The sequence below is a fragment of the Seriola lalandi genome, unplaced genomic scaffold, assembly GCF_002814215.2.
Source record: "Seriola lalandi dorsalis isolate HSWRI2012SDOR001 ecotype SW California unplaced genomic scaffold, Sedor1 jcf7180002054970, whole genome shotgun sequence".
In the NCBI taxonomy this organism is placed as follows: Eukaryota; Metazoa; Chordata; class Actinopteri; order Carangiformes; family Carangidae; genus Seriola; species Seriola lalandi.
The window spans coordinates 313326-338582 of NW_019525521.1; the positions used below are offsets into that span (position 1 = coordinate 313326).

General features: G+C 40.3%; 2 protein-coding genes across 2 annotated transcripts in view; both read right to left on the reverse strand.

The window, feature by feature from the left end:
• stk17a (serine/threonine kinase 17a) overlaps nt 1-11708 on the reverse strand; it is a 32229-nt gene extending 20521 nt beyond the window's left edge. The window contains exon 1 of the mRNA XM_023395875.2: nt 11291-11708. Within this exon, the coding sequence (XP_023251643.1) occupies nt 11291-11472 (182 nt within the window). The 5' untranslated portion in view covers nt 11473-11708. The remainder of the gene's footprint in view (nt 1-11290) is intronic.
• A 1359-nt stretch (nt 11709-13067) lies between these two features.
• hecw1a (HECT, C2 and WW domain containing E3 ubiquitin protein ligase 1a) overlaps nt 13068-25257 on the reverse strand; it is a 54601-nt gene continuing 42411 nt past the window's right edge. Inside the window, exons 23-29 of the mRNA XM_087170951.1 lie at nt 23440-23592; nt 22274-22372; nt 21516-21645; nt 21277-21423; nt 20984-21098; nt 19958-20156; nt 13068-18513 (exon numbers count right to left, since the gene is read on the reverse strand). Of these exons, the coding sequence (XP_087027077.1) occupies nt 18402-18513; nt 19958-20156; nt 20984-21098; nt 21277-21423; nt 21516-21645; nt 22274-22372; nt 23440-23592 (955 nt within the window). The 3' untranslated portion in view covers nt 13068-18401. The remainder of the gene's footprint in view (nt 18514-19957; nt 20157-20983; nt 21099-21276; nt 21424-21515; nt 21646-22273; nt 22373-23439; nt 23593-25257) is intronic.

The following is a 25257-nucleotide window of genomic DNA, read 5'->3' on the forward strand; positions in this document are numbered from 1 at the left end:
AAACTTAACTGAATATAAGGACTGCACAGAGAAACTAAGGAGTGTCTGTGGCAGCCTCCTACAATCCCTCTAACAATCACTTCAACAAGTAGAAATGTTCACTGTTTAACTCAGTTCTGGTTCTTATGATCTTCGTACTTTGCCAAAGACGTTAGTTCAGTAAAGACTTCCTGTTTGGAGAGGAATGTGAAATTCAGAAAAAATGAACTGCACGTCCACCATCCACTGAGGTGAGAAAACTAAACCCAGACAAAGAAGAAATATTATCAAGGCAGAAAAAGGTAACTGATAAAAATACAATCGCTCGTATAGTTAACATATCAACTGTAACATGACCTTGGTAAAGTCCACAGCAGCGTGAGATACTGTAACACTCCAGGTTGTGGGGGTGGTAATGAAAGCAGACTGGCATTGTGACCCAGCGAATACTGTCAACTTTCTGTGGAGCTACTGTTGTCAGGAGAGACAGTGATGGAGGTTTTACTTTGAGGCTTAAAAAATGAGCGAGTGACGTTATTACTAGGGCTGGGACGATTATCCGACGTAATCGACGTTGTCGATTATAAAAATTATTCGACGTGTAATTTTAGTGTCGACGCGTCGTGTAAAACCACACAGGGTAAATGTTCATAGAACAAAACCGGAACTTTCTAAAGGGGCCGTTTATATCCATCGTCTTTGGTTTACCCAGATACAAGCGCAGCGCGCGGACTGGGACAACGCAGTGACATAATTGAAGTCATTGACTACGTGAATGATTTGCGTCTGTGTAATCTATTTGAACAACACGGCGGTGTCTACCGGCAGCACGACGGAGCGCGTGGAGCAACACGCGGCAGAAAAGGCTCGCACACGGTCCTCCAAAGTTTGGGAATACTTTAATCTGGACACCAACAGTGCGGTAGTCTGCAGACTCTGCAAAGTGCATCTGGCATATCACTCTAGCACGACAGTCATGCACGAGCACATAAAGAGGAAACACCCTGGTGCAGTGAGTCAAGATGTTGGACGGGGCAAATTGTTATATTAAATGACTAACTGGGAAATAATTGCAATAAAATTACTGTTTGGTTAATAAAAAAAAAATCGTTAGATTAGTCGAATAATCCAAAAAATAATCGCTAGATTAATTGTTTAAAGAATAATCGTTTGGGACAGCCCTAGTTATTACAATAAAAGTTAGAACTAAGGAGAGTTAACCAGAGATCTGCTGCACTTTTTCCTACACTACATGTTGGATAGTTTGGGCGTTGGTTCCCAGTCCTGCTCCCAAGAACCCCAAATCTACTGTCCTGTATACAGTGAAAGGTGCATTTCCTTTTTAAGTTTAATTAACATTTCAGCAGCTGTCACCTCTTACTCTTCCAATGACGTTAGTTCAAATACTTAGAGCACTACAAATAAACTGACAAATCGTCTCCACAGTTTAAACTTCGAACTAACACGTTACGTTTTCAGTGAAAACGTCATCAGCTGATTTAAGCTCATACTCTTCAAACGCTTTTAGTGCTTCAATTAAGTGTTTGCACCTACAATTTTCAATATAAGCAAATTAAATTCAACTTTCTTCTGGAAATTCTGCTTTTTTCTGGTTATTATAGATTTCAGTAGGTAAAAAGCCAATAATTTCTTTCTTAAATCAATAAAGAGTCTGCTTTGTTGTTAGCCAGAGTTTGATATTTTCACTACTGCAGCTTTAAAAAAAAGTCTTCAAGAAAATTATTTTTTAAAATAAAACAGTGAAGGGACTGTAAAATAGCTAAATGAGAAATCAAGGATTTTCAGGACCTCCACAAAGCACTGTATTATTCTCACTCTGTGCTCCAGGGGAAATAAAAACATGATGTTACAGTCAGGACTAGGCGTCCTGCACAATAAGAGCAACAGACATCTCTAAGATGAGAGTAACTCGAGTCCTTCTTCATGAAACCACAGCTCAGAGAGAGAAGCTGTGACATTAAGACACAATGAGAAAGACTGTGTCAGGGTCCGGAGCATGACGAGCCGCTCCGGGCCTGGAGCTGCACTGAGCGGCTTCATCCTCAGCTGGACTCATGTGAGAGTCATGGGGCTGCAGCAGCTGGGAGCAGAGACGTGTTACACATTCATTTATTGGTGCGACTGGCTTCTCCATCTGTGAAGTGAATTTAATAAAGCACAATATGAATGGAAAGATTGATGTGATTAAACTGAATGTCTTTGGGTTTTGGACCAAATGAGTTATTTGACTTTGACTCTGGGAAACTGTGAGAAGTTTGTTTCTTTTCTAGTTTCTGACATTTTATGGATCAAACAGATGATGATAAAAACTTTAAGGAGCAGCTGTAATCACTGTGATACTGATGTCTTCATCTAATGATTACCTTCACTTTCTCCTCAAATCTTACCATTAGTTCTGATTAATTTGAATACAACACTATACTACATGTAATGATGTGTGTCTCACTGGACTGACAGTCTACCTTCACAGTAAGGCATCTCACAAAGTCAGCAAACAGCCTAAAGCCACAGTTTTATCACCTACGGTCCTCACATTACACAGACCACGGTGATCCATTCACCACAGCTCGTTAGATGTCTCAGTTCAGGAGACAGGCATGACAGACGGACATTACATCCTTGGAGCACTACCCAGAATGCAATCCTCTGTTGCACTTGAACTGTACATTGTGAATTTTCAACACAAACAGATGAAGTTAAATATCGATTTTTCCCACAGTGAATCTCAAATAAAATTCTATCTCGTGTCACAAAATGGGCAAAACTGTTCCACAGTTGATTTCTGACAGTGATCATGAACTGAAACTCTCAGAAAAGGTTCAGAGTTTCATTTATTTTGCTGTGAGTTTCCACTCAGTGGTTGATACTGTATAAGGCTGAAAACACGTGAGTGGAAATGCTCAAAATATTTTATTTCTCTCAAAGAGGCCTCTCTGTGCACTGCACTGAGTTGTAGCATTTCCCTTTCATTTTGTCAAACCTTCACTGTCACATACATGGACACTGCAGCAGGTGTGACGATACTCAGACTGCTGAATTTAATGATCTGAGGAAGGAAGGAAGGAAGGAAAGAAGGAAGGAGGAAGCAGAGGAGACCAGATGAGGATGAAGAAGATGATTCCAGGATTGTGTTGCAGCAGCGACTTGTGAACATTTTGTGTTTGTCCAGACTTCTCAGTATCTACTAATCTACTAATTGTAAACCAATGATTTATCAAACCTGGTTTTCACTATTCTTTTAACTCACATCCATAAATACCAGTTTTAGGGGCCAAACGACACATTGAACTCACTGCTTTGTAAATGTAGGTTGTTTTTAGGTGTTTCAACTATAAGCCTTCATGATGAAACGCATGGCTATGTCAGTTCACACTAACCTAACAGAAACTTTGGTCATTTGCTCTCACGCTGATGTCACTAGATTCATGTTTTGCAATTTGAGGTCCATTGTTATTTTTGTGAATGGTCAAAATCCAACTTTACATCAGTATTTAATATTTTATTTAAAGTATAAGAAGTGTTGGACTTATCTCAATTTCTTTGTTCTTTATCTAAACAAGTCAAATTTTAGCCCGTTAACATGAGAATAACAGTTACACCTCACAGTTACTGAGTGTTAACAGATGATATCTGTAAACCATTTTATTTTAGTGATGTGTATATTTCCACTAAAATCCTGGAAACGTTGACATTTACAGAACAGCTTCTGTGTTTCTCAGGTATAAAAACTGGAAGTAAAAATCACATCAGCTCAGAAACTGACATGTCGGTGCAATCAGGTGAAAAGAAGGTTTAAGGTTTCATCTCATCGAAGGAGGACGTTTGTACTAAAAGTTGAAAAGACTTTAGTTTCACTGCAGCTGGATTAAAAAAGTGTCAAGTGTCGTAGAGAATACATCAAATTCCTAGACTCCTCTTGTCTGAAATGATTAGACTGAGAAAAGTGAAGGGAGGGAGGGAAGGAGGGATTACTGCAGGCCTGTATTTAATCCACACATACACATATACATGTACTCTGCACCATAGAAACAATACATCATACACACTGCATTTGTTCTTAAGGGACAAACTGTGGCAGAGCAGTTGATTATCAGATGCCAAATTCAGCTATGATTTTAGTTTTTCATGGCAGAGTTGTGGTGGTTCAGCGACCCCGGCGTGTGTCAGTGTGGGTGTGGCCACGCCTGGGATCAGTCCATAGATGCTGTTTGGTTTGGGAGTCTGGGCCTGCTCTTTAAAAACCATACTGGGCCACCACAGCCTTTTCTAAAGCAGCGTCAGCACATTTCCAAAGCCAGCAGCCTCATTCACAGACTACACCCTGAAAGAGACGGCTTTTGTGTGTGTGTGTGTGTGTGTGTGTGTGTGTGTGTGTGTGTGTGTGATGGCATGGTTACAGTTAATGTAAAGAAGCCATCTAATGGATGCAGTGGATGACTTTGAGAGGTTACAGCCTAAAGCCAAGCTGCAGCAGAGCCTCAGTGTCGTGTGTGTGCATTAATACACTGATTAGGTTTGAACACAGCACATCTAATGGAGAGCTGCAGCACCAGCTGTTCATCAGTCCAACCGCGGCCTGGTTGTAGTGTTGGTGTTTACTAAGTGAAGATTTACGAATCACTGATTTAAAACAAGTCGTAGCAAGCAAATGTATACAGAGCTTTACTGTGATCGTAAATATTTACTCTTCAGAGTTGTTGAAATCTAATCATGTTCAGATATCATTGAACTGTTAGTTCCCAGGTTCAAAGCCTGTATGTGCCCTGCTAACGTGCCCTTGAGCTTTTCTCTGGATTGTAAAGAGTTAAATTTGAGCTTTTAATTAGGGCTGCACGAAATGCAAAAAAATCATGTTGCGATTATTTTTTCAGATATTGTGATTTCAGTTGGAATGGTTGTTTAAACATTTGATTTTAAATTTTAAAATGATGATGATGTGATTTTTGTTTGATTTTGTACCAAACAATCATGTTCCTTTAGGTCTGGAGAATAGGATTTGTAGGTCGGGCGTCTCTGTAGCACCACAACAATGAACAACAATGAGACACATTTTACCTTCATCAAAAAAACTGCAGCCCCTGTGATTTGGATATTGCACTTGGCCATATTGTGATTTCGATTATATTTTGATTAATTGTGCAGCCTTACTTTTAATGAAGCATGATTCATGTTGCCGTCAATAGCTGTGTTTCCATGAACCTGCTTAATGCACAATTTGAAATTGTGAACTTAAAAAACGAGTCATGGAAACATGTGAATTTAGGAAAAACTCAACTGTCACAGGAAAATGTAAACGCTCACATGAGGTGGTTTTTCAGACTGTTTGACAAAGCAATATTTCGCAAAAGTGAAATGGAAACACTTTACGTGGTCACTGCCTGATATAAGAGGTTTGTTTTTCCGTTATTAGGTGAGCCAGACGCCTTCAATTAAATACTACAGCAGCTACTGCAGTGGAAGTCATCGCTCCAACTACCAGCTAACTCCAACTAATTGGAAGGACATCACGAGAGGAATAAACTCAGCTTTATTCACATAACATCTCTGAACAGAAACAGAACATTTGTTGTTGTGTTTTGTCGGCCTTTCTAATAAAAATCTATTCTATTTTGCAGAGAACTGGAATTGAAATCTTGCTAATGACATGCTGAATATGATGTAGTCACTTTTGTTTGATGTTGTACTAAAGGTGTAAAATGAACCAATCACTGGTCCCAGTTCGGACTTGTTTTGCAGTCTATTGGGGAGGTGGAGTTATTCTAAAATGACCTCCACTGGTCTCTGATGTCAAACCCGTCCGGAGCATATATGTGGGTAGCTCGCCCCCAACGCAGTAATAATTGCAGCCGCAGTTACCTGATGGTTTCTGATCCATAGCTTCTCCTGAATTTTGAATCCCGTCCTGAGGGAAGTCTCTGTATTTTAAAGTGGATCTCTGAGTTGTTGTGTCATCTTTCTTTAATAAGCTCAGGGTGAAATTTGACTTTTGTGTAAAAACTGTTTGTTGCTGACCTGATAGAAGGAAACGTGCCAACACCAACATATATGCACACATACGACAGGTAGGTACTGCTGCTCTCTTTTGATCCTGTTATCTTTTTAAAGTTATTATTAGTTGCTGTTTGCAGTGTATGAGTGGATGTACAGAGAGCTATAACTAGATTACACTGATACTGAACACATGATGATTCTCAGGCGAGTTGCTGTCGCATCTCTTTTTTATTATTTCTAAATGGAGCACAGTGAAAACTTTATTCCCCTCTCCCCCTGTCATGTTAATCCTGTCCAACGGAGCTGAAGTGCAAAAGAAATGTGTTTCCACCCACAACTAAATATCAGCTACCAGCAGCTTCAGTGTATCAGCGCTCTACAAACCCTGTGGAGGCTGTTTGCAGTCTCATAGCTGGGTTCTGTGACAGGGACCAGGCAGCCCTGGACACATTTAATGAAGTAAAGATTTTCACTGGCCTGGGGCCAAACACTCGCTCTGGCATCAACAGATTCCCCGTGTGCACAGCGGGGCCGGTTGATCGTGTGCATCCTCCTGTCAGTTCACTGTCATTAAATCTGTCACTAATCTCAGAGCCACAAACACAAAGGCAGGAGATACAGTTCTGGAAAAAAAGAAATTGATCAGCTGCCAACAGAGTGTTCCCAATCCCCAGAAGCTTCTACATTCAGCCATCAAGTGTGTCCCGTATGTTAGACTTTACACCATCACTGCAACAGTGTCCAACACACAGACTGTGCAGGTAAAGAGCATGAAGCTAATAAAAGAGAGCATGGTTTAGATAAGATGCGATTAATGGTCTCTACTGTCAGTATTGTCAATTAACTCTGATTGGATTGTAGAAATAATCAACGAGCTGATATATGTGCTTAACTCTGTCGGACCCAAACAGCTGATCTGTGGAGTAACACAGTGAGCGCCGTGGTTGTGCTTGTGTGTAGGAACATGGTTAGAAAAAATGTATTTCCAAAGTAAAGGGCTTTTTGACGGCGGTGAGAATATTCAAAATAAAGCGGCAATTAACCTGATATTAGCTTTTTTCTGTTAGCATCTTTTAAACTGTCTAAAACGTGTGTGTTCTGCAGCTCATCACTCAGGTAAATACCTCACACAAACCCACTTCAAATAACTATCACTTTAAGTTATCACATCCGGAGTATCTCACTCACTCACCTGGGCACAGATAAATGTAGATTCTTTTAATCTTGTTATTCATATAATTACATGTTCCCGTCAATATTAAAGCAGCAGGTGGATCAGTGCTTGATACTGCTTTATCAGAGGAGGGTGAAAAAATTAATCGATCAGTTCATCAGTTGAGTTAATTTAATGTAATGGAATAAGTCAAAATTAAAATGAATTGTGTACTGTCAGATATTATCAGTCAAAAAAAAAAGTTAACCACAGCCATGACACTGGGTCCCTGGTGAGATCTCCAGTGCAATCAGTAAAGAGCTGTGCCCAGGACCATATGGGCTAATAAGAGAGTGGCCATTTCTGTCACTAAGACCCATTCTGGAAAAAGCTTTGGGTCTTAACCATCTGGAATCAATGACCGCTTCACCATAGTCACAGTCACTAAAGGAGCTTGGCTGCAGGCCATCTGGGACTCCCACCACAGAGACGTACTGGAGGGTATTACCTTAAACTCCCCCATCCTCAGCTTTCGTCAACCCCTGACTGTGACACATGGACAGCCAGCAGCGAGCAGGGGGTCAGACACTAACAAATTCTTATCGTCCTCCTCACAACATCAAGTTTCCTTATTGTTTTCATTCAGGAACTCTCAAATCTCACATGTCGCAGCTTCTAACAAGCACCTGAACGCACCAACAAGACGACTCAACCACAAACCTCATGAAAATTGAACTAGTGCATGAATAAAGCCAAATGAGTTTTCACTCCGATTGAAAATCTGATGGTTTGGAAAAGGGCTGTAATGTAAAGTATATATGATTTGTAATTAATGGTGAAAAGATATATGGGGGATAATTTCTGGATTGCGTATTTGGGCCACTGTAGGTAAAAAAAAAGAAAAAAGAAAAAAGATGGAGCCAGAAATTTTGACATTAAAGTCACAAATTTACAAATGTTTAAGTGGAAATTGATTTTGTAAGAATGAAAGTTAAAATTTATGTTAAAATAAGGATAATTAGGATATAAACATTTTCAAAATCAGTGGATTACATGTGAGAGAGGCAAAGACGGAGGGACACGTACAGTGTACTCTATCCATGACACACAGGACTTTCCTGATTTCTAGATCTGGATCAAATCCAAGACCAGAGGACGAGAGGTGATGAGTAAACAGACTTCCATGTTTAACATTAAACTGTGCTGACTGTGCACAAACCCCGAGCTGAGTAATTATTCACTACAACTTGTAATGCATCTCACATTTCATGGTATTTCAGGAGTTAGAAGAAGGAGGGGAAGTTCCAGAGAGAAGAAGCTTGTTTTATTCTGAGCATCTGACTCTAACAACTGAATCACTTCACTGTTTCCATTTCTTGTGCTAAATCATTTTGGCACGTTGCTCTCCAGAGATTTCACAGCACTGCACTGTCTTCTTCTTTTCCCTTTGATTTAACTGTTGCTGTAGGTGGAGACCTGAAGTGTATCACCTCCTTTTACTCGAAAAAAGACCTGACCAACAGGTTCCTATGAAAGACAGATTAGGATATACCCCACTGGAACATGTGGAACCTGAACATGCCTCTTTGTCGGCCCAGTGAGAAACTGAGTGGACCACCTAACGACACAGACAGGGAGTTTCCCCACAGAGAGAGAGGAATGCTGGGAGGGCCACTGGGCGTGGAGGCGTGAGCTCGACGGCATCTATCCTCGTCTCAGTCCGGAAACTGCTCACCGTGCACATCACACTTCCCACTTCCCACTTCACTCACACACACACACACACTCTCTCACACACACACACACACACACACACACACACACACACACACACAGTGCTGGAACGCTGTGCTGCAGGCAGAATGTTCTGCAGGCTTGTTCCATGATCATGCTTCAGTTTCAGGCTTCACAGCTGTGAATCTCACCAGAGTGGAATAATGAGCCAGAACCTTCCACACAAAAACAGCAGACTCCATTTCAGCAGAATAAATAAATGAAGCTGAATTAACTCAAAATAAAAACACTGCATTAGGAAGGTGAATAAGTAATGTCTGTTTCAGCTGACACTAATTCTCTTCACGTACGTTTGATCACGTTCACAGTCGTTCGGTTTAATCTGAAAAGGCTCATGAATGAATTCCAGCACTGAGTTCAGACGGCTCAACCAGAGAATGGGCCAAGAGTCACATTCAGTCAGGGAATAAACACAAGTTGTTTGGCCACAGAACAACAACCGCTTCATCTGTTATTACTCCAATTAACCACCTGAACAATGTCGACTGTTGACCAAAGAGTAAAACTCTTCAGGAAGTGAAGCTGTGGCCTGCAGCAGCTGAGGCCAGTCGTCTTCCAGGTACGAGTTCACCGATGAGTGACACAACCAAAGAGGCAGTTTAACTTCTACACAACGTCACGTCAGATTTGTGACTTTAAAGAACAGGTTCACAGCTTTCCAAGTCTGTTTTACAACAATGACTTCATGACTACAAGCCAAGTGCACAGTCAATTTCATAGCTTAAGAAATGTGAGCTAAATTGTTCCAATTCACATATTTTATTTATTGCTATTAGAAAATCTTAAATTGCAGTTTTTCATAACAACATGCCTATGGCCCTTTGCACCACAGCATTTATCCATTTCAGCCTTACACATAAAGACCGACTGCAATACTAATACAAGAAATTAAAATTAAAAAAACTAGACACAATGAAAGAAAACTGAATGAAAAACACTGAAATTAATTTTAGACTGTGGGAGAAAAAGTTTAAAGATTACTGGTGATGAATTAAAGTATATTTGTATTAAACATAAATATGAATAAATAAGGAGAGAGAGATTGCCACAGTTTGCTGAGAACAATAACACGACATGGTCGATGCCTCGGTGGCGTACACGAACATGAACACATGAACTTGTGTCAGCTGATCTGCTCACTACAATGCTGCAGATCAGATCAGAGTAGTGCTGCAGATTAATGTAACCTTTCATGTTGCTCTGTGGCAGCTAATCTCAGTCACAATGTCATGTCATGCGATGCAAAGCCACACACAAATACACACGCACATACGTGCACGCGCGCACACACACACACACAGCCTTTGTTGAGGACCTCTAAGACTCACACATACATAGCTAACATAGCTGCATATCAGGAGATTATTGGCTGAAATTACTTTGATTCAGCCGAGTCTAACCTCAGCTCTTATCTCTAATGTTATACCTGAGTCAACAAACCACCACAACCACAATCCTGTTCAGAGGACCAAGTCATTCTATGGGCAATTACTCATGGAAAAACATATCTAACCAAACAGGGATTGGCCTTATGATATTGTTACAGGCTATATCCCAGATCAGTTGAGCATACAGGATGGAGACCATTTACTGTAATGATTAACCTTTAAGAAATCCTGTGAAACATCAGCTGGCATCAAACCACGGACTGGATTTGCCTTTCAGGTGCCAAAGAAGAACAGGACCATACTTTTATCAACCTTTCAATGAGTAACTAATGGCACACCGATAAAAACAGATCCCACAATCACCTGAATATAAGTAGAAAAATTGATACCCAACTGATAATGATATTAGTTTTGAATCCAGATGTAAGCCAGTACACATGCATGTCTGTGCATCAGTTTATCTCAGAGGACACTGCAGCAGTGGCTCATTAATGCAAGTCAAATCAATTCATCACTTCTGCCGGATCATTCAGTAACTGGAGGGACATGAAGTCACTGAGGGTTGATATAATCTGTTCAATTTAAGAAGGAAATATGATTATGTACGTTTCTAGGAAAGAAATGCAGCTGGTAAATAAATCCCAAACATCTCTATTTACTGTTGTGACCCAATCAGACCAGTCAGGCGTGCATACAGGAGCCTGGCAGACAGCCGGGCTGTCCCGGTGCCAGACCTGCTCAGTGACCGCTGCCAAGTAAACAACAACAAACATTTCAACTGCACAAAAATGTAACTTGAAATATGTGCTTTTATTTAAAATATGCAGCATTATACAACTGGCAGAGCCATGTTATCCTGGCAAACAAATTAATAAAATAAAAAATACATAAAATTAAAAATCATCTGATTAATTTTAGGGCAGAGTTCTCCAAGAATACCTGGGTTCCAGACAGTTGGGCTTACCTTCCGAGCTCTTTCCCGGGGAGAATGGTGTAGTGGTCGGTGAAAGGTTCGTTGGTGATGGGGGTCTTGATTTCGGACAACAAGCCGCTGACACCGCGGCTCTGGCTCGGTTCGGCCGCTGGGCTGCGCAGGAAGCGGGTTCGGCTCCTCGCGTCCCCGGCTCGTGGACATTCGGGGATCATGACGTCGTTTCGGTCGGTTAGCTTAAAGTTCAAATGAAAACTTTGACAAACGGCAACGTTAGCACACTAATATTAAACTACACAGAGGACTAAACGGTAAAAGACAACACGAATATCACTGTCTGTCGGCCTAAGAGTTAAAAGCGCCCGCATAGTTTAATATTCTGTCAAATAACGCGACTGTCCGGCTCATTTTGATGAAGTTATTCGGTCTGTACTTCTCTCCTCGTTTGTCAACGGTCCTCAACTTGCTCCTCACTTACTAACCGGAGCGCTGCTGTGCTGTCCGTTACTATGGCAGCCTGTGTTGATTGACAGGTGGGCTGGCCTATCGGATGGCGTGCGGTAAGGGCGCAGAGGGGCGGAGTGCTTTCATGTGTAAAAGGATAAAAGGTATCGTTCAGAGTTAAAGAAAAAAAATTAATTATGGAGGCTCAAAATGGCCAATAAGTAAATAAATTAACAATTGTGAAGCAAATAAAGTAAATAATAATAATAACATGAATATACATACAAATACAAACAGTAGTTTGGTCGTTTTTTAAGAATCTAATTTATGGAGTTCTACTTTGCATAACTTTATAAACTGGTTGTATATTCGGAGTCTTGATATGGACATATAATCCATAATTCATTTGTAATTTTAGAACGAATAGAAACACCTGGTATTTGTTTTAAAACCAAAACGGAAAAAACATTTTTGGTGTCAGAATCAAAAAACAAGAAACAATCAAAATGGACCGTTTTTGGATTTTGTCGATTCCTTTTACAATTTTTCTGTTCCAAAACAAAAACTGAATTCATATAGTTTTATTATATTTTTTATTCTAAACCAAAAACGACATCATGAGGTCATTGTTTTTTTGTTTCCAAACAAAAAGCGAGAAAAACAAAATTCAAAATTGTTTTTGTTTTTGCAAATTATTTTCATTCATTATTATTATTCATTTCCAGACAGAAAGCAGAAATTAACTGTAAAAACGTCAAAATAAAATCCATAAATATATGAATAAATAAATGCATACATAGGCTAAAAAATTAAAGATCTTTTTGTACTTTATTATTATTATTATTATAATAATAATAATAATAATAATAATAATGATAATAATAATAATAATAATTTAATTTAGACACCATTCATTCATCTTTCTATGTTCTAACATTGCCCTGGTATAGATCCTTTGCTTGTTTAATAGTACACCTTTATATTCTCTTGACTTTTAGTTAGACTTTTTTACATTTCACTTCCTCATCCTGTCTGACCCAGTGCGAATAACAATTATTATATCACAGTTATACAGATTTATTATTTTATTTTATTTATTTATTACTCTATTCTGTAAAACACTTTATGATGGTTTCCATTTTATCATTCCACATATTACTGCGTTTAATTCAAGAAGTGTGATATGCCAAAAGTTCTAGTCTGACTTTTATTTTCTGACTGGAGTTGAGTCCAGCAGCTTTTGTCAAACTGCTATTTCCAAGGTCAAGAATGAACCTTGAGACTTGATCAGATTATCTTTTTTTAATCTTCATGTCTGTTTTTTTAGTTTCAGTCTGTATAAAATATCCACACAATGGCAGCAAAGTAACAAAGTGACCTTTTTATTGAGATTCATAAACAGTTGTATGGTACGGTGGAGCATTAGCACAGCCTGAGTATTTAGCAACCCGTTCTCAGACAAAAACAGAGCTGTACTTTCCAACATTATGTACATATGTGTAGAATACACACACCCAGACACACACACATACACACACACACACACACACAAAACAAAACAAAAAACAAAAATAAAAATATGCATGCTTCAAATTTGCCAGCATCCATTCAGTCAGTCACGTTTTCCCTTTTGTTAAATTCCCTTTTTTAAAATGAAAATGGACAAATAAATAGTTTGAAAAGACACAAATACCAAACTGCCGCTACAATTTTCCACCACCTTACCTTTCTATAGACATCCCATGACCCTTTACTTCTCCAAAAGCTTATTTAAATATTTCTATAATAGCTTCAATCAGTGCACTTACATACAGAATCAGTGTTATTGGAGTGTTTGTAACCATTATTTGTGTTCAAGATCTACAATGCATGTATTTAACATATAAACCTAATCAAAGCAAGACTTCTGTACACTGTCTCTACGTTTTCAACAAATTACACCCACTTTTTATGCATGTGATTTGTTGCTCAATGCACAGGTTACTCTGAATACATGAGGCTCTGAAATGTATGACACAGTCAGACATCTGTCTGTGCGAGCTGAACGGAAACTAAACAGTAGCGACTGATAAAGAGCTAGCTTAACAGGTAATAGAAAAGATACGAAATAAAAACACAAAGGCTTCAAAAGTGAAGGCAAACTCTTCGACCGATGCTTCTCATCACATCATCATAAAACAGCAAACAAACAAAACATTCAAGGAAAGCTTCAGATCTTCCCTTTACTTATAATTACAATACAGTATAAATAACAGTACAAAAGATTGTAGAAAAGAAAAACAAGACAGGGAATGCAACATAATCACAGCCTTGTCCTCTTGGTTGTAGAGATGCGTGGATAAGGCCTCGCCACTGCTGAGGATGAATGCAGTACTAATGATCCGACTGCCGGTACAGTGAGTTTACCACAGTTATATGTGGCTCTGATCAAATTCATTCTCAAATGCGTTTGTTCATACCATGGTCTTTACTGTAAACAGAAAAATCCTGCGTTTCTGCTGCTGTCGTTGTGACTTATTACCCCAGTTTGATCGTTTCTGTAGCTACTGAAAAAATTAAGCACAATTTAGGTGAAGAAAAGAAAGAAAGAAAGCAAATAATATTATCACATCATGTGGGGAACAAAGAAGCACGAGTTCACAGACGTTCAGCTGAGGCCAATTTCTCTCAATGTGTCTGAAAAACTTCTAGAGGTCTCATCCATTTGTTCCTTACACCCGTTTATCCTATGAAGGGTCAGGGGGTAAGGGGGTGGAGCCTATCCCAGCATGCCTTGGGTGGAGAACAAGCAATCTAGAAATAGAAGTTGCCAATTTCTTCCAGGGCTAACAAACAAACTCTACCCTGGTGCAATTAAGGCCCCGTTTACACTTGATATTTAAAGAGTGTCATGTCTTAACTCTCGTTCTGTATAAATACGGTCTGTTTAAGTTTAGAGAAAGACTTTTGTCACGGCAAATAAACTGTGGTTACAGTGTGGTTAGAGTTAGGTACCTAAAGAACTAGGTTAAGTTTAGGGAAAGGTTACAGCGGGGGGTGGGTCCACGTCCGGTCCAGGACTGTACCAGCTCTTCATAAACCATTACAAAGTTAGAACAGAAAGTGCTTCATAAGTTCTCAGTAGCTAATTTTCTAACTAGTGATTTACTAAATTGGGATGCGCCATGTTAGCTAGTACAGACTTTAGTATTGTGTGAACCTGTTGCTAGGAAACATCTGTAGCACTAGCCAGTCAGGAGCCATCAACAATGTAAACAGGAAGTCATTGTATAACTTCTAAAAGTGATTGTTTCTTTCTTTCTGCTTCTCTCTGTTCCAGGGTACATTTTATAGTGAGTGCTAACCTAACTTACATTATCTACTAATTTTAGTAAAATGCTTTGTAAGTTGAGGTATATTGTGTTATTTTTGTGAAATGCAATTTAAAATCGTCAGGCATGACATTATAAAACAGCATTTATCAAGTTTCAGGTTGTCAAGTTTCACCTTTCACTCTAAATGGCTCAGATATTAGCTAATCATTTGGTTCAGATAACTACAACTGTTACACCTGACAGTTAGCAGATGTACGCTAATGGCTACGTAGGAGCTAGTTCATGTGGTGGAATCAGTTTTATTTCAGTCACGGACTTTGTGAACACTTGCTCTAAGTTTGAACATCTACGAACAGCTGGTGCAACCCGCTCCAGGACAGCTATAACTTTAGCTAAAAATGGTTTAGCTAGGTAGTTTAAAACACAGACATGTGGACGAGTCGCGTGAACAGACAACAAATAAGCAGGACCAGAGATATCGTCTTTTTTATTCCCCACATTTTTCGTTCTTTTTGTTTGTTTTTACCTTGTAACTGTCTGTAATGCTAATAGAGGCTAATGTAGCCTGGAGCCTTTAGCCTCAAGCTCACTTCTAACTCCACGCCCTCTGATTGTTTTCATTCTAAAACTCGTAGGACTTAAGTCAGACTTCCACAGCTCCGTCTGGAGATACAAAAGGCTTTATACAACTTATTTCATATTTGCAACACCTGGAAACACGCTGTGTGAAACCATTGGAGTTTCCCTTTAATCTTACAGCTCATTCAATGTTTGCAAAGACAAACTGCATCGTTACATTGAAAGGAGTAAAAATAATGTTTTGAGAGATGAAAGCTTTTACACCTTTTCTGGCTAAAATGTGTCAGACTTCTGGTTGCAGTTGCACTTGGCTTTTTTTAAAATTAGACAGCAGATGTGCCCATGAAGACGCATGAGGCGGCTGAGTGTGAGTTGGGTATCAGAGTTTCCAGTAAACCAGACTTGTGTGACAGGAAACTCACGTCCACACGAGCAGAACATGCAAAAAGAACCGATGCAAATATCTGAACTCTCATGTGAGGCTCAAATACGAATCACCAAGCCCCACAAAAACCACAGGCCACGTATGAGGCAGTAAGTAACTGAGGCACAGTTTCATTACTGGACTAGAGATGTAGACAAGGGTCGGGAACGCTGAGGGAACGCTGCAGTCAGTCACTGTGGGAGAGAACATGGCAGACTGAGGGACAGATTTAAGTTAAGGTCTTAACTATTGCATATGTTACAGTGGTTCATCCAAGGGCCTCTGTCCACATCACAAGTTCATGCAGCAGGGCCGGATCGGTTCAGGACCCCGGTCTGATGAAGCCCTTGAAGACCCACGATGCTGCTTTGCACCAGTCACGTTGTTTGAAACAGTAAAGGTTCAGATACTGGAGAACCGGCTCCGTGCACAGAGCAACGCTAAGGTGATGGTTCACAGACAGAGAGAAGAAGTTCATCAGTGGAAGACTTGAATAAGAGAAGATGCTCCCATTCAAACAGCAGGACCAGAGACGCTGACACTCCAGCCCCGCCCCTTTTACACAGCTGGAGCGCCCACTTCTTTGTCGCCAAAGACTCGTGAACTACCTGCTTGCTTGGTCTCCACAGAGGGAATCCCAGAAGCCCTTGTGTTGGTATTGATGGCTACTTTGATACATGACATCATCGTCTCTGCTTTTGAAAGCCTCGCAGAGCAAGAAGGTTTGGAGGGACTGTTGATGAGCCGTTTGTGTCCAGGTGCTGCCTGCCTCGGAGAGATCTAGCTGTTCCTGAACGATACCGATACGTCTCGAGTTTCAGGACTGGATTAAGTACTGTAGTGGTTGCAGAGTCTGTAAATACCCATTAGACCCATTTGCTGTCAGTGGACTGGATCTGAATTAGACTAAAGGTCAGGTGTGTATGAAGGAGTCATGTGTTACTCTTCCCTCAGCTTCCTCCTTTTTCTCAGCACATTCTGACTTTCAGCACTTCTCTGGCGCCTCTGCTCGTCACTGAGGAGCTCCAATTATTGACTCTGAATTGCTATAGTTAACCGAGAGGATAACAGAAGCTGTTTACAGATGGCTTAACTGTTATTGACATGGACACGTCCCTTCAGTGGTCCTGGTCTTATCAGTAAATCATTTGCGTCACCTTATCATAATCAGTTTCTCACTTTTGGGCTTGACTCTCTGCAGATGTATCTAATATCTGACCTCCATCCATCTGATCTTGTGCAGGATTCATTTCTTCAATTTAAATCCAGATGCCAAGTGGTCTGAAAAACCTGTTTCTATGACTTCTGCGGCTCTGATTTATTTTTGTCGTGTGTTTTGACACTGGCTCTAATTTTAGATTTGATTGTAAGGGTCTACTCATCACCCCTAAGGCCTTGAAGCTTGAAGCACTGCATTTCTTCACATCCCAGTCTCAGCCCCTAAGGCGGGATCCTGTCGGCCCGCCAACGTCCAGGTAAAATACATAATGATCCTTGTCGGCTCTCCAGATGAAAAACCAGACATGATTGTTCCTTTAGCATCTGGGCTACGAGACCTAACGTCCATCCGACGAGTGGTTTTTTAATTTGCATAATATACTTTGAACCAATTCTTTAAAGCCACATTTATAGATTCATCTGAACGTATACGAGCAGTAAACCACCTGAGAATCTGTGTGCAGGATTGTTAGTGTTCAAGTTTGAATTCACAGAAAAGATAAGTCAACATTTGGATGTGTCAAACCTGCTTCTGTTAGAGCTTCTCTTATCTTTGTTGTTACTCTATATAATCACACTATAGGTTTTATAATTTATAACTTTATTACTTAAATCTTTTCTGTTGATTCAAATTTTGAGGATAAATTTCTCAAGTATTTCATTGTCATACTAACGTCTTAGATCTTCTTGTTTTCGGTGCTCTTTCTGTACATTTCTATTAATCTGTTACTGTTAGTTTTTGTAAGGATTTTTATGACCATAGGTTTTTTTATTATTGGATGGATGATGCATTTTGGTGCATGCAACTATAAATGATCTTGTTTCCATCTTACATACCCTTTCTTCAGGTATGTTCATACCATATATATAATTTTAATCTTTTTTTTAAAAAGCCAGTCTAGTGTTTCATCGTCTCCAGTCTTGATAATTAATATAAAAATAACTGCTGTCCTGCTGTGGTGCACTAAGTGCCGGGTGCTGTCATGAACTTCCCCACGTGGTCACGTACATACAGTTTGTCCACGTGACCAGAAACGTTGCCGAGTAGAATCCAGGTTTCTTTGCGACGTCAGGAGCTCACAAGAGCTGTTCTTTTTTTTTTCCTTTCCTTTTGCGTTTCGGCCCAGCCACCGTTTCACTGAGAGGGATGCAGCGGTGATCCGTCTCACTCCAGGCCAAATGTGCTGGTTTCCTCCACGGCGATCAGCAGTTTCTCATACAGCATGGTGTATGAAGGGTATGGAGGCAGGTCCAGGCGGTTAAAGCAGGTATGAGCCCTGAGAGAGAGACAGGTAGAGCTGTTAGACATGTCTCTCTTTCAGGTGCAAACATTTACATTTTTTAAATTTGTATTTATGCAAACTGGTTCCTTCAAAACTTTGGTATAAGCAGCTGGAATTTAAGATGAATTCCTCATGTCAGCGCCACATTTTAGTTTATACACCAACATTTCATTTAAAGTTGCTTTTATTGTATCCTTACAATTAAAATCTCTGATGTCATGAAAAGACACTTAAAGAAACAGTTTGACATTTAGGAAGATACACTTCGTTGCAATCTTGCCGACAGTTAGATGAGAAGATCGACACCACCAGGACCAAACAGCACACTTGGCTCTGTCTAAAGGTAAACAGCATCTCATTGGTTGAATTCGTACAAAAACTATAAGTATAAAAACTTTGTTCTTTTATGGATTATATGTGACAAAGAAACAGTCCAGCACATAAACCACTCTAAAGATGACATTTATACTCTTCAGTTGTACTGCCTTTATGCTAAGCTAAGCTAACTGGCTTCTGGCTCCAACTTTGTATTTAACCTTGTAGACATGAGAGTTGTATCAGTTTTCTCATTCAACCCATCTATTCTGCACGTACACTCAAACGCAGACACATAGATATGGAAACCAAAACAACTGGATCCCTGAACATTTATAAACTGATATTTGACCTGTTTACATCAAGACTGTGTCTGGCAACAACTTAAGACGACAAACAGACCTGGGATCCTTTGAGAATGATTTACAGAAAGCCTGTGTAGCCTCGATGCTAAATGCTAAAATGCAGTGTAGCACTAGCACGGGCGTACAACATCCATGCTAACATTAGCCACCATAAGCTACTCGTGACACAAGACCAGGCAACTGCATCTACTGAACTGAGCTGCTTTTGTTTTAAGGTTTGTTGCTAATGAATTTTTAACTGAGCTTTGACTGAATGCCTCCTCAGCTGCGTCGACACAAACACACACAGGACCAAACACCATCTCCACACCTCGTATTGTGAGCAGAGTACTACGGTTCGCTGTGGTGGTTCAGACTCTGGCTCTCGTCCCTGCTCTGCACGGAAACCTGATCGCTGCTCTGTGTTTCTGCTGAGCGCGCTCACTTTTTGGCTGCTGTTTACCAAATTAATGTCCCACTGCGAGGTCAGAGGAACGAACCTTGTACAGTATCACATCCACTCAGACTGCAGAGGAGGGAAAATACTAAAATAGCTCTTCTGCTGAGCTGGTGCATTGTTGTGAACGGATGAGGGCGATGTCAGGGCGCTTGTAAAGAGTTTGGAGGTGAGCCGCAGTTTTACTTCATCAGTCACCTTGTACGTCTGAGTCAAAGGAACAAGCTCAGTGACACAGCTGCAGTCCAAACCTCTCTGTTCATGATGATGAGGGAAGCTAGAAGACTGTGAACGCGGCGTCACAGGAAACACGCTCAGATACCTGGGTAGTGATGTGACTTTGCCCCACTTCTCGATGCAGAAGCGTCGGAGGCCGTTGGAGCCTCGCAGGGCGGCGAAGCCTTCGTAGGGAACGCTGGACGTCCCCGTGACAAACTGCAGCAGGCGGAGACGCTGCTCGTTGTTGAAGCGCTCCACGGCGGCCCAGAACCAACGCATCACTATGTGGCCGTCATGGTAACCTAGCCAGTGGGAGACAGGGGGTTAGCTCAGGCTTTACACAGACACATATAAACACACTGTTATTCGTTATAACCATAGAAGCTTCCGTCTCTAAACTGGAAAATCTTAATTCAGACTTTTACTGGTTTGAATTAAAAAGAAGCTGTTGTTGTTGACCAATCAGGATCCAGGACTGTGAAGGTTTGTTCACAACACTGGAACTGACTGGACTGGAGCTTTTGGGGTTTTTATTAGAGCAGAAAGAAAGTCTCAACATGATGAAGTGACTTTTTTCCTCATTTCTGACATTTTGGGAAATATATAATTTTCTTTGAGATGAGAAGATTCATATCAATCACACACCTGCAGAGTGAAGCTCAGCATGAAGACTTCTATAAGATTTATGCTAAGCTACGCTAACTGGCTGCTAGTTGACTCCAGATTCAGATCTAACATACTGTTCAGAGAGTGTTACTGAATTCCCAAAATGTGGATGTTAAATGTCCCCATACATATTTGTATTGTTTTTATTTATATTTTTGTATAATATTTCTTTGCATTTTTATTGTAAATATTTTATCTTATTGTAAATTTTATATCTAAGATATCTGACCTGCAGTACTTGTTTGTTTCATCTTTGTTAATATTTCTTATCTTCTTACAATGTTTATTGTCATGCACCAAAACACCAAAGCAAATTCCTAGTATGTTGAAAACCTGCTTGGGAATCAACTAGATAATCATTCTGATTCAGATTCTAAATCAAAGAGGTCTGTATTATGACTATACACACCCACACACACACACACACACACACACACACACACACACACACACACACACACACCTCCTCTGTACTCGGTGTTGCTCCTCCAGTCACCGAGGTCGATCTCCACTGTCCCAGCGATCACCAGCTCCAGCTCCCGAGCATCGAACACGGACACCAGCCTGGAGTCCACCACCTGGAGGGGGCGGGGCAAAGACAGGTAAGTTTCAGCTGCGTGTGGTTTTATTCAGGTGTAAAAATAAAATACTTCACAGTTCTGAGTGAATCTTATTTTGTTAAAATATCACTTCCTGCAGCTGCTACACTCGACCTATGACCTTATCAATAAATGAATGAATTAATTAATCGTTTACCTCGTAGAAGCCTCGGACCAGAGCCTCCGTCTGCTGCACCACCCCTCTCTCCACCCGCCACTTGGCCATTCGCTCGATGTAATCCTTCTTGTTCTTCTCAGTCACCTGCAGGTTGGAACCACCCGACTTCAACTCCCGCTCCGTCACCTAGCAACACAGGAGGGGGTCTAGTTAACAGGCGAGTTTAGAGATCTGCACACACACGGGTCAGACTGCAGGCGTGTAGCTGATGATGTCACCTGGCCAAAGACTTCCTCGTTGACGGTGAAGGTGAGGTCCAGGATGTCGGTGATGTCGTTGTCTTTCATCCACTGCAGCGACTGGTGGAACTCCTCGTCCAGATACTCCAGGTCAGACAGGTCTGTCGGCCTGTAGGACACACACACACACACACACACACACACACACACACACACACACACACACACACACACAACCCACTGTTGTATATACACTGGTCCGCAGTGGAATCTAGGTGTTTTAGCAAAATGATTTCATGGTGAACAGCTGATTCAACCTGAGTGAACAATGATAAACTTTATTTATATACCACTTTTCTTAACAAAGTTACAAAGTTGACACACTTCAGGCTGGAGGAGAAACACTAACGGACCTAAATAGATTAGTGAAGATTTAAAGATATTGTGAAAATTTCTTCAACATAGAAACACGGGACTGTCTTTCACAATACCATCAGTTTTAATTATTTTAACTTTCAGTAAGTATTTTCTCCAGCTGAGAGCTACATAACAAGTTTTATGGAGGATTAAATTTTACATTTAGAATTTTAAATTCACCTCTTTGTGTGAGTCTGTGTACAGAAAAACAAACATCTACCTGCTCGTAGTCACATTTGGCTGTTTAGAATTCAAACATTTTCATCTATTGCTGTGAGGAAGTAAATGACAGTTCATAAATATTGTGGTGTGTGTGTGTGTGTGTGGTGTGTGTGTGTGTGTGTGTGTGTGTGTGTGTGTGTGTGTGTGTGTGTACTGACAGTCTGAGCAGGGCCTTGTAGAACGGTCTGGTGAAGAAAGCATCCAGCAGGTACTGATGAATCAAAGCCAGGCCCAGGATACGACCGCTGAACCGGAACCTGGACACACACACACACACACACACACACACACACACGGTCACATCAAAGTCATATTCCATCAGTCTGTCCAATAAAACACATACAACAATCGACCCTCAAAAACAACGCAGCATTTTTAAAATCTGCAGCCACAGCTTCATCATCTGTCATATGTATATCACATAATAAATATTCCAGCTTGCACAGTAATAATTAAAAACTTCAAAAAGCAGACTCATCTTTCATGATGTCACACACTCAATAAGATCCCTAAGATAGTAACCATGGAGACCAATAACTCATATTTAGAGTCCATAAACATTAGCAGATAAACTGGACTTTCCGTGTCAAAATTCGGTGAATAGATAAAAACAGAGAGGACGGTTGATTGGATATTCACCTGTGACCTACAACCAATCAGATGATGCTGCAGACGGAACTCTGAGCCAGACTACAGGAAGTAACCTCCACAAATCTTTCAGAGACAGGTGGCTGCACCAGAGCCAGAGGAGCACTTTTAATTTGCTGGTTCAATTAGTGATCAGAACAGACAAAATAATGATTCTGATAATTGGAAAAATTGTGAATATTGTTCCAGAAGCACTTTCACATTTTTTAAAGATAAATTTTTTTATATTACTTTGGCATTTTTGTCTTTTTGAACAGCCTGCAAGTGAATATACATATGAGAAACGTGGTGACTGTAACATACTCTAAGTGGGTTTATTGTGTTGTATCTACATGGCGTGGATCTCACTCACTACACCACCAGGAAGTCCTGACATTTAGCATTTGACATTCACCCCCTCTCACCACCAGGGGTCTCCCCCTCAGGTGAGCAGAGACTGAGGACCTCATGGTCAGAGACCTCTGGGAACCGCCTCCATGGGCCTGTTCAGTGATGCATCATGTATTCAAGCACCATGGGAAAACAAAGTCTTGGTACATTCAGAAAGTCTCATCTCATCAACAGACGTGAAACCTTAATCATAAACACACAATATAGACTTTACACCATAGTGTGTGTGTGTGTGTGTGTGTGTGTGTGTGTGTGTGTGTGTGTGTGTGCGTACTGGGCAGCTCACCATTCCAGATGGTTCTCTACGAACGCCGACATGGGGCTGATTTGAACGGTGTACGTGTCGTTGGCCGAGTATTCGAACAGGCCGTAGTACGGGTTAAAGAGCTCCTGAGACAAGAGGAAGAAGAACTCTCTGGACGGGCCGCTGTAATCCAACCTGAGGAGACGACAGGAACACTTTAACACTTCTGGTTCATGGTATATTTGGACAGTTAAACTGATATTACAAACTCCTTTTGGCCCATTTAAAAAATAGATCAGGTCTAATTATCCACCTCCAACAAGAAGGACAATATACACTTGAATCTATTCCTGAGTCCGCTGACATTCAATAATGTTTAAAAGGTTTTTACCTCACATCAAGAACATTTTTATTTTGACATAAAAACAGAATACACAACAACAGACAAGGTAACACAACACTGGGGTGGGGGGTCAGGTCTGTACGATGATCTCAATACTCCACCTCACTGACACACAAAATCTGAAACACTTTTACACCTATTCAAGTCATGCATGATGGTAATGGAAGACCAGACATTGTGTGATGTGCATTTAAGAACATCTTTACATTTATATTAGAAGCCTGACTGGTGGTTATGTAGAGTCAGGTGGGCGACACTAATGTGGACGTGTTCTTTATCAGCTGAGATGGTAAAAGCGATTTAACTTTGGTAAAATGAGTGTGGACGGTTTGGAGCACTGTTAAAAAAAGCTGCTCTGTCTATATGGAGGTAAAGTCTGGTGAAAACGTCTTTCTTCTGAACGACAAACTTTAGGGTTGGTACAGTTTGAACTGTTGTAACTGTGGTTACATGGCTGTGCAGTTACTGTGTCACACTGGTGTTTGGTGTAGCTGATAGCTTTTAGTCTTTAGTTAGTTGTGTAGCATGTGCCGGGTTATTCTCAATTAGAAATGCTTCTGGATTAAATGGAGGACATCTAATTAACTGATTTCCTCCTGTGCATCTTAGTTCATGTATATGGTTGTGTGTGTGTGTGTGTGTGTGTGTGTGTGTTCACGTCTGTACAGTGTGTGTGTGTATTTACACCTCTGTCACAGTTTATTTCACATCCTTTGCAACATGATGAAAACAATCTCGCTGGCGAGACTAGAACAGTCAGCTGTGTTACCTCACTGCCCATGAGTGTGTGTGTGTGTGTGTTTGTGTGTGTGTGTATGTGTCTCACCCCTCCTCCCCCAGGAAGGTGACGTAGAGTTTGTTCCTCTGCAGTTCTTTGCGGGAGTACGCCATCACCTGGTTGAAGGTTCCCTCCAGCAGGTGTTCTCTCCTGATGAGCAGCCTGAAGTACGACAACCACGACACATCACATATCACATATCACACATCACATATCACATATCATATATTATATATCACACATCACATATCACATATCATATATTATATATCACACATCACATATCACATATCATATATTATATATCACACATCACATATCACATATCATATATTATATATCACACATCACATATCACATATCATATATTATATATCACACATCACATATCACATATCATATATTATATATCACACATCACATATCACACATCATATATTATATATCACACATCATATATTATATATAACATATCATATATTATATATCATATGTTACATATCACACTGCAAATACATGTTTCTTATCTATTCAACTGTTCAGTTTCTGTAAGTATTTGAATTTTTATTTATTCTCTTTTATTATTGAAACAAAAAAAACTTTTACTATACTTTTAATACACATGGACATTTCATTTGAAAATATACTAAATCAATCTATAGACATGAAGTGGCTGATG